The sequence below is a fragment of the Miniopterus natalensis genome, chromosome 7, assembly GCF_054644295.1.
Source record: "Miniopterus natalensis isolate mMinNat1 chromosome 7, mMinNat1.hap1, whole genome shotgun sequence".
Taxonomy (NCBI): Eukaryota; Metazoa; Chordata; class Mammalia; order Chiroptera; family Miniopteridae; genus Miniopterus; species Miniopterus natalensis.
The window spans coordinates 69,092,736-69,103,268 of record NC_142087.1 but is presented as its reverse complement, the minus strand read 5'-3'; the positions used below and the strand labels follow the sequence as shown (position 1 = coordinate 69,103,268).

General features: G+C 51.3%; 1 protein-coding gene across 1 annotated transcript in view; it reads right to left on the bottom strand.

Moving 5' to 3' along the window:
- Positions 1-402: 402 nt before the first annotated feature.
- LOC107545402 (O-acyltransferase like protein-like) overlaps positions 403-10,533 on the bottom strand; it is a 56,288-nt gene continuing 46,157 nt past the window's right edge. The window contains 5 exon segments of the mRNA XM_087819317.1: positions 403-537; positions 840-982; positions 3,536-3,722; positions 4,257-4,389; positions 6,172-6,285. Of these exon segments, the coding sequence (XP_087675443.1) occupies positions 403-537; positions 840-982; positions 3,536-3,722; positions 4,257-4,389; positions 6,172-6,285 (712 nt within the window).

Sequence of the window (10,533 nt, the reverse complement as noted above, 5' to 3'; positions counted from 1 at the left end):
GACCACTATGATGAGGAAAACTACACAGCGTGATTTTAATTAGGAAAGTGAACGCCTCAACCCAAATTGCATTCAACTCACTATATTCAATGTTTTTCTATGATCACGGATACAGAAAATAAATGCAGGATGAGACCAAAAATATCGGGAATTATTATTTTTTGCTAAAAAGCACATCAAGAGGTAATTATTATGCTACTAAACAGATTATCATAGAATTCTTTTATATAGTAAAGACTTAGAACTTCTTTATAGATGAAACTCAGGGACCTTGTATGCTATAAACACTCACAAAAGCAGATTCACGCCCCTTTCCGGGAGCACGAGCGTTCGCTACATAAACAAGGCCGCCCCTGCCTGTCCTTCGCCACCAATAAAGGGCCATCCGTTCTTTGGGTTTTGCTACGATGTTCCTGGCCCTGCAGGCACTGACCCCAGAAGGCAGCGCTTCAGCTCCTGACACGGTTTCTCAATGAAGAGCGTGAGGGCCAGCCCGGCGGTGAAGGTCAGCAAACAGTGTCCAGAGAAAAGATAGAGCTGGGGAGAAAGAGGGGCACAGCGGATTCAGTCCTACTACAAGAGCCCCCTTGTGCTTGGGTCTTCAAGTGTACCATCCTGGCTGTGGGAATGGAACTGGAGACAAACAGCCCTAAACATTAAAACTAAAATAAGGAAAGCAAAGATATTATCCCCTGCAGAAGCCCTCCCTCAAATAAAACAAAGAACAACAGGCTCCCAGCGCCGCCACCACCAGGCCCCCTGTCGAAGCCAGTAGGGTGGCTTTGTTGCCCCAGGAGGGGACAGCCGGGGGGCTGCAGAGCCGGGGGCTGCTGACTCACCATGTTGGTGTCGGTGTAGTGAATGAGCGTCTCCTGCAGCCCGTTGTAGAGGATTATGGCCACAGGGTGCGCCAAGTAGCAGGCGTAACTGATGCTGGCCAGGAAGCTCCAGGTACCCCAAGACAGCAGCTGGTTGACCGGCCCTGCGGGGAGCAGGCACCTGTGAGGACCCCATATCACCGCCCCTCTGTCTGGGTGCTGCACCTAAGACGTAAGGCCTCTTCTGAGAAGGTCTTCATTCATTATCATTTTTAAGGGAATGCACTAAAAAACACACCGCAACTTCCCACTGCAGGAAGATGGGGATACGAGAGAGGCTAATCTTGAGTTTACAGTCAGTTTGCTTCCTTACTGTGGTTTTGAGCCCTGAGAACAAAATAAAACAAGGTGCAAAGTCCTTTCGCTGGCCTGAGATCTGGTTCAAGGTGCAGCCCCGGGAGCTGCTGGGCCTTGGGATGAGGCAGCTGACGTGGCCGGGCCTCAGGCTCTTCACCCATTACTGGGGGGTCTGCATTTGATCAACTTTTAGGTCCCTTTCAGGACAGATATTCCATAACTTGGACCCAAAGTAATTCTTACTCCTTTAGGATGGGTCCATCTACTGTTCAGGTGTGAGGACCACTGCTGTTGGTGAAAAGGCGCCACAGAAAGGTTTTAACTGAAGGAGTGACATGCGCGACTCAACAGAGAAGACCTTGAATGGAACAGGACCAGCACGGTGAGCTTTGACACCGACTGAAGGTGAAGGAAAAGGTGACTGGAGCCACCAAGATCCCTTCTAGCCCGATCGGCGTGGGTCAGGGGTTGAGCGTTGGCCTAGGATCCAGGAGATCGTGGTTCAGTTCCCGGTCAGGGCACATGCCCAAGTTGTGGGCTCGATCCCCCGTGGGGGGCGTGCAGGAGGCAGCTGATCAATGACTCTCATCATTGATGTTTCTATCTCTCTCTCCCTTCCTCTCTCTGAGATCAATAGAGATATAAAAATTTTAAAAAAGATCCCTTCTCATCCTGAGAGTTTGAATTAAACTTTTCCTCAGATGTTCTTAGAGATACTTTTCTAAAGGTGATCAACTAGACACACATTTTCTAAAAATCTAACCCATCCCCTTCCATACTCACCTACTAATCAATCTTGATATCTTAAAATAATGTTGGAGACACAAACTTAGGACATCAGTCGCACTATAATTGTGACTGGCCAATGACAACAAACACTGCAAGAATAAATTGCTCAAGAATGAACCAAAGGGCTCGTTGGTCACCTGGATTGCCAGATATCATCCCTCCTCAGGCGGATGATTGGTGGCATTCACTAGCTCCTCTGAAATGATAAAACTGCAAGTTTGTTTCATCTTCTGACTTAACCTATGTCCTGCCTCTCTGATCAGCATGGGCACGAGCCACTCATGCCGCCCCGAGCAGCACTCCTCCCATTAGAAGGAAGACTGCAACGTTTGCCACCCCATCATGGGTGGCCTGTGCCAGGCCAGGGGAGCACTTGCTTATGTTCTGAGGCTCTGCGAACAGCTCAGGGTCATTGTCACCAGTGGGGAGCAGTGTTCGGGTGTGGTCACATGCTCCAAACAGCTACCTGTCTATGCAAATACATGTCAGGGAAATGCAATCCATTTCCTCTTTAACATCATTTCTCCATAGAAGCCAAAGCTTTGAAAATTAAAATAGTAAAGAAAAAACTCCCTCATCAGGATATAATCATAACATTTAAGAACAATTTGAATAACTAGACATCTAAGAGGGGAACTGTGGCCCAGACATGAAGAACAGGCTTTGCGCTCAGTCCCAGTTCACTGTCCAGCACAGCCACTATCCAGCTGTGCGACCTTCACTCGTCGCTTCATCTCCAGGCACCGTGTTTCTCATTGAGAAACAACTAGAGTTTTCTCTACAAGGGGGTGGCCAGTGCCACCTGGCATCCTATGGGCCAAGTTCCCCCTGGGCCTGGCGTGAGCTTGTGCCGTCAGTGGGAAGTGGTGTCAGCACCATCGCTATATCACTTTTCCCCTTCAACTGTGATTTCCAGCTCCTTTTGCTAACTGGCTTCACCAGGCAAAGTTTAAGCTCACGCTAATTCTTTCCCCCGGACATAAAGTTGTCGTGCCTCCCGCTGGCTCTGGTGGCATCGCTTCAGGGCTGCTGGGCAGCGTGGGGCCACAGCACCCTGGAAGCTTCCTGCCAGCCTTTTCGCTGACGACACCTCAGCACATGACTTGCACAGACATTTCCAACCTGGAGAAGATTATTTTCTTTCCATTTAAGCCCCCTTTTTGCTTGATTTCCGGCACGGTGAAGACAGGGCTCAGTAGGAGCAGTTTCCCCAGTTATTAAAGGGCTGGGGGACCTTGTCAGTCTCTACCTCCAGAGGAGTAAACCGAGGTCGGAGTGGGTGCCACCAGAACGCGTGTTCCCTGCACTGGGTTTGTTTTTCTCATGACCCTGCCTGTTCTCTTCCATCTAAACCAGCTTCATCGGAGAGGCCGCAAATGTTCCTTCCAGAACCTGCGTTCGTACAGAAGTCAGTGTCAAAATCTAAAACGGAACATGTGGGGTGTTTTCCCCAAGGATGTAGACAAATTGAGGTTTTGGAGTCATTCACCAGCAAACAGAAGCCCCTCTGTGCACACTGTCTTCACATTTGTCACCTTTAAAGGGACAGTGTGAGCACACGAACCTCATACCTCCATAGCCTTCGTGACATGCAAACACGACCCAGCCCACGGCCACCGCCCACAGGGTCCGGTGCAGGGCCTGGTAGACAGCAGCAGCAGCTGAAGGGGTGGCAGAGGCGTCGTCCACTGCGTACGCCACGGCGACCACCGCGAACAGGGTGGACAGGCAGGCGATCCACCCGAGCAGAGCCTGCACCTGCAGGGCAGGGAACAAGCCACTCACAGCCCGCCGGGCCACCACGCATTTGCCTCTCTACACTAACTTCCTTTTTTGTATTATTACTGTCACATTAGGTGTCTATTTATAAACCTCCGTCGGTACCCAGATTTGACTAAAGGGAGGGTTCAGATTAGTGGTTGCAAGGGTTAGGGCTGGGGCGGTGTGGGGAGAAGGGGTATGTGGTCATGGAGAGGAGGCCCAAGGCAGATCTTTGTGGTGACAGGAGATCTGTGCCTTGATTGTGGTGCTGGTTACACAAATCTACACGCGTGATACAACTGCGCAGAGCTGTACACCCACCCACAAGTGAGCGCACAGAACGCCGGCGGATCCAAGGCCTGCGAGTGTGCCAATGTCAGTTTCTCGGTTGTGACGTTGGACTAGAGTGTGTGACACGTTACCAGTGGGGGGATCTGAGACAAGGGGACACAAGACCTGTGCTGGGTTTGCCACTTGCCACGGCTCTCGAATCATGTTTACATGAAAGTTAAACGAGAAAAGGAAGCTCACCTTGGTTTTGAGGACATTTGCCTGGTGGTCTTGGTGCATGAACAGGCTCAGAAAGACCCCCACGAGGAACGGCCCGAATCGGCAGTAGGGCTTCGTGTAGTACTCCGAGAAATACAACACGGTTGCATTTTCACTGAAAAACACAAGGAAGTGTCACAAAAGGTTATGCTTGATCTGGACCCAGAAAAGGGAGTCTCTCAGATGCCCGCTGAGTCCATCCGCAAATCCAAAGCGAAACTTGGGGTACATTCGCCCGTTTCCTCGGAATGACCCGCGAACAGTGACCTTGTGACCCTGCTGTGGGCCACAGCTGGTTTGCTAAAATGCCAGGTTCCCTCGGGCTCCTCCACCCTGGGTCCCAAGGAAATATGATGGTGGTGTTCATTTTCAATAGTTGTTTCTGGGGGGGAGCTGGTATGTCAGGATAACTTGAAAAATGAGGTCTTGACCTGGCCAGCGTGGCTCAGTGGTTGAGCATGGACCCATGAACCAGGAGGTCACAGTTTGATTCCCAGTTGGGGACACATGCCCGGGTTTCAGGCTCAATCCCCAGTGGGGGTGGGGGGACGTGCAGGAAGCAGCAGATCCATGTTTCTCTTTCATCATTGATGTTTCTCTCTCTCTCTCTCTCTCTCCCTCTCTCTCTCTCTTTGTCTCTCTTCCTCTTTCTGAAATCAATAAAAAATATATTTAAAAATAAATAAATAAAAATGTGATTCTCAGAAGTGAGCCTCTTCTGAAAGAAGTGAATCTCTTTCTGGAAGCTCATACAAAATCTGTTGCCTGGACCACACCCCAGTAATTCCATTGGTCTGAGATGGCACTTTCTGGGAACATCAGTGAGATTTGAAAGCCCCCTAGGGGTCTCTCATGTGCATTAAGAGTTGAGAACCACTGGGCGAGAAAGGGGTGAGTCTCCTCTCCATTACCTGGCCATGCCCACAGAGGCCAGTGACATGACGGAAGGGTGTGATGCTCCCCTGGTTAAAAGGCCTAGGGTGTAGTCATTCATCCATTCGTCTCACTCACAAATACATATTGAGCACTTATGTGCCGGGGATGGTTCTGGGCTATTGTATATCCGGTGGTCAGCGAAGGCTGCTCTGAGAAGGTGGCATTTGCACAGATACCTGTAGGAAGTGAAGATGCATGCCCTGCCAAGATCTAAATTCTAAGGGAACAGCTAGTGCAAAGGCCCTGAGGAGGGAGCATGGTTGATGTATGGACGTAAGGAGGCCAGTGTGGCTGGTCCAGAGTCAGCAAGTAGGGGAGTGATGGGTGAGGCCAGATCACTCTGGTTTGAGAGCAATGGGTGGCCACTGGGGGAACTTGAGCAGATGACTGGCAGGATCTGATTTTCATTTGCATCGCTGACTGCTGTATTGAGAATAGATCAGCAGGTAATTGTACCCATTTATCTTGTTTAATACACAAGGTGGGTATAAGGAAGAATTGTTAGATGTACCTCATTAGGGAGGCAAAATAGCACAGTGCATAAGGTCCTAGGTTCAACTCACACCTATGCCACTTACCAGCTCTGTGGCCTGGAAGGGGTAACCCCAACTTCCTCAAATTTCAGTCTCTCCATCCAACAACAGAGCCTCCCAGCAGCAAATTGCCACTGGAGGAAAAACACAATACAGCCACATGGTGGCACTCCTTTCCTCCGAGAAGCATGTCAGCGGCAAGAGGGCCCCCCCCCCCCTCCCCCAGTGCAGGTTGAAAGGTTCAGAAGTTTGGAAACAAAAGTGCCATCAGCTTTTCCATCTGGGCTGAACATTTCCCGCCCAGTTTTTCCACAAGTCGCTGTGCACAGTGCAAACAGCCTGGCGTTCATTGCCCAGCCCTCCCGGGAGGTCCTGGCCATTCCCAGGGCAGGCGAGGGGCACAGCGGGCAGGCTGGGAGCCCGGTTACCTTGCTTCTGAGGGCGCTGCCACGGGAAGGTCGTGAGCCAGTGTGAGCAGAGCAGTGGCAGTGAAAGACGCCAGGAACAGCGCGGCCCCGAGGAGGGCAACGACGTGTTTACTTCTGCAAAGAAGAGAGGACGTTGACAAGAGCGCTCTTCAGCCTCCTTCACCACAGCATCTGTGGAGGCCGGAGACTGGAGACTTGGCAAAGGTTAGGCTGCCGCTCAGAGAGGCTGACGTGGCAGCTGTAGCCGAGGGGGCGAGAGCTGCGCTGGAGTTGCGGGAGCGGTTAGCTTTCAGGCTTCACCATTTAATAGCTGCAGGACTCTGAGCAGGACCTTGAACTTCAGTGTCCTGTGTACAAAAAGGGTCGTCAAGGCGTCCGTACCTGCCTCACCCTGAAGTTTCCTGTGCAGCCCAAAAGGAGACCATGCTTGGGAATGTCCCTTGTCGCCTATGAAGCTCCACACAGACATAGTGGTGGTTGACTTAGGAGAGAAATGAGCTGTGGGAGGCAGGTGGGACACGGGTGCACAGGTACCCACTCCAGGCAGAGGGGAGGGGGGTCCCCCACCCAGAATCTGAGACAAATAGCTGGGAGCAGGTAGTTTGTGTTGGGGTGGAAGTGAGGGATTGGGTAGTGAAACAGGGAAGCAGGGAAATAGGGGCATTCAATGCAAGGATGAGCTATCAAGGTGGCTGATGCTCAGTTCTTCTTGAATGTTCTGCAGAGTCTTATGAAATGCACCTGAAGCCTGGCCAGCATGGTTCAGTGGTTGAACCAGGAGGTCACTGTTCCATTCCTGGGGAGGGCACTTGCCCAGGTTGGGGGTTTGACCCCCAGTAGGGGGCATGTAGGAGGCAGCTGATCAATGACTCTCATCACTGATGTTTCTCTCTCTCTCTCCCTCTCCCTTTCTCTCTCTGAAATCAATTTTTTAAAAATGCACCTGAAAACTGTCCTAGGGGATGAAAGAGGGAAGCATTTTTCTACTGTTTTCTGTCCCCTGTAGGTCAAGGGTAGCCCCATACAAATGAATTCCTGCATGTGCTGGGATTGTGTATGTGCAAGGCAGAGAGGGCTCCTGAAGGAGTCCCAGCTGTAGGATGTAGGAGGCTCTAGGGCAGGAAATGAGATTTGGGGACCCAGGCTCAGAGCAAGCCACCATCTGGTTGTACCTACTAGGAACTGGGAGGGGTGGGACTGAGAAGACGTGCAGTGATCCTCTGCAATGGAAATGACAATCGCAGGTGTAAGACGCTCCAGGCACGGCCCTACCTGGATGATGCCTATTCCAATGCTTGAAGTTGCCGTGGTTCTTCATGAGGAAGAGATGAGACACCCTTCACTTATCGTCATAGTGATACAAGGGGGAAATGCTTTTCATCCAGAGTGTTAATTCTAGAGTAGTAATAATGCTTGGAATGGAGGTGGAGACTTAGCTCAGTGGTGCTGTGATTGATTAGCAGTGTTTGCAGTGGGTGTGGGCAGGGGAGCTATGGTAACAATGCTGTATATGGACCTTGCCTTTCGCCAGACCCTCTAGTTCTGTCCTTAAATTACTGGCATTCTGTGCTAGTTTATTCTCTGAAGGAAAAAAAAGCCTACTTTTTATTCCTGCCTTCATTCAAAAGCTCAGTGTAGCTGCATAGCCACAGGCTTGCATCATGCTGGCTTGGGGCCAGGGGTAGAAATCTGCTTCCACCACAGCCTCTAGGACAGATGTTGACACTGGGATCAGGTCTCGTCAGTCACAAGGACACTCGAGCAGTTTCTCACCAGCTGTGAAGTAGTAGGTTACCAGGAACTGATTGTCCTAGGTGGGCAGTAAACCGTCCAGTCGAGCCATCTAATAAAAACTCACATTCACCCAAGTCCATATTTGTCTAACTTCCTGGGGGACTGGAATCCTATCTGTAGCACCTTCTCTCAGGAGCCAGACAAGTCTCCACTAGCCAACTTCCACTACAACTAAACAAATAAAGCTTCCTGACATAGACTGTTGTGCATTGGATTGTGTCTCCCTAAATTCTAACCTCCAGCACCTCAGACTGTGACTTTATTTGGAGGTAGAGTCTTTAAAGAGATAATTAAGGTGAAGGGAGGTGATTGGAATGGGACCTAATCCAATATGAGTGACTGGTGCCCTCCAAAGAGGTTAGGACACAGACTCACACAGAGGGAAGACCATGTGGGACACCGGGAGCAGACACTATCTAGAAGCCCAGAGGAGAGGCCTCAGAAGAAACCAATCCTGCCGACACCTTGATCTCAGATTTCTAGCCTCCAGGCTGTGGGGAAATAAATGTCTGTTGTTTAGGCCACTCAGCTGTGGCACTTTGTCACGGCCGCCCGAGCAGACTAATCCACAGAGCTACCAAAACAGCCAGACAGGAAGATAGTGACCCACGCCCACCTTCCCCCTGAGCCCCCAAGTCCCTAACCAGGGCCTCTGCCCACAGTGCAGAAAGCCTGGTGCTGAGGTGTCCCCTCAGCCAACGCGGGTCAGCAATGGTATTTTCTGGCTCTTTGAGGAAACTGCTCCCAGGACAGTGGGACTGAGAAAGGCCCAGAGCGTTCATACTAACCAGCACCCCCATTCTCTCAGGAATATGGGTCCCTCGGGAAGGCCGTAGCCCAAGAGGAGAAGGAATAGCAGAATGTCTCCTTCTGGTCTGACAAGACCCTGGGCTGCCTCGAAGGCCTCTGTCTGCCCCCAGCATCCTGGCCAGGTCACCTCACAGGATTCATCTTGCCCTTTCTTCACAAAATACTATTGGAGCAGCCACTGCGAACGCCACCTCTGAGAAGCCTGCGGAGGCTTGCCCTCCTCTGCCAGGCTGCCAGGCTGCCGGGGGGCACACCTGCCACACCTGTCCCTGCAGGCACTTGGCGAGGCCTCAGAGCCCTTCCAGGGGCCTTCGCCCAACACAGAGCAGAGCGGGCGACAGCCCCAAAGCACTGGCCGGCCTTGGCTCTGCTGGGCCCAGCTGCTCCCCCCACCCCCTGCTCCACTCTCAGGGAGCTCGTGGGTCTGAGTTTCTTGCCAGAGGGAGAGTCCACCCCATGAGGAGCCCCAGCAGCCCTGAGTGTGTCTCAGCTCCTCCTCCAGGAGCCCCCCCCCCCCCTTTGGCAGCTGGAAGATCAGACACAGGAGTCTTCTGGGTGATCAGCTCACCCCCTCTAAGAGGCTTGAGGGTGGGGAGCTTGCTCAGCACCCCAAAGGCACCTTTTATCTACTCAACCTTCCTTGCTTGATTCCTTGTTGGGGCAAAGGGAGGAGATCACTCTAATTCTCCATGGCTTCATCCTGGAGAGACACGGGTGTAAACAGACATAGTGTGGTAGGTCTTTCTACAAGGGCTGTTCAGAGTTCTGTTTTGTTTTTTTAACTCTTCATTCCCAAAATAGATAGCAACGTGATTATCAGATCTTATTTCCGTAGTCAATCTCATATGCCTTATCAGTTCTATTCTGCTGTCAAAAACTGTACACATACCCACCCCTGAGAAAACAGCACATGAGATTAGGATGCTTTTGTTCTGGGGGAATGGGCAGGAGAGAGCCTGGGCTCACCCCGCCCCCCTCTAGTACGCATCTAGGTACAGACCCCGCACTCATTCAGGGTCTCCGCATCCCCCCACGCCCGCCCTCGGAGGAGATGGCTTTGAGAAGAGATGAGGCAGGAAGAGTGTGAGAAGGGCCGAGGCTGAGCAAAAAGGGGAAACCAAAACCTTCCATCCCGAAGCCTTCCTTAAACCCTGCTCCACAGCAATACCGTCCAGAAAGGGTGGTAAGAGAGGAAATCAGGAAAGGGGATGGGCTGCAACGACGAGGAAGCCCTCTGTGACACAGGGACCGAGCAGAGCAGTGGGACGGCCAACCCTGCGCTGGCCTAGCTGAGCAGACACTCACAGTGGGCTCTCCAGCCTCCCCACACCCCCATCCCTGCGGAGACTGGGGGGGGGGCACTTTTGTCACTGTTGTCCATTTCTAAGGCATGAAGGGGTACCAACAAATGGAGCTGGTCAGGGCAAATTTGGAACTTAGCTCCACCCCCTAGTAATCAAAGACTTACACGTTGGATGTGAAAAATGAATGTGCAGTTTGTTTTGCTTTGTTAATATTCCATATTGACGATGGTGTAATTGGAAGGCCAGAGGACTGCGTATTGATACGGCCCTTAAGGAAAGCAATTTGTCATTATGCTTCAAGATCCCAAAGGATATGCGTGCCCTTTGACCAAGTGATTCCTCTTGAGGATATTCCTAAGGAAACGTCAGCGTTGGAGACACACATTTACCAGGAAAATGTTTATCAGGCTATTATTTATCTAGGCACAAAATTGGAAATAACCCAAGTATTTAA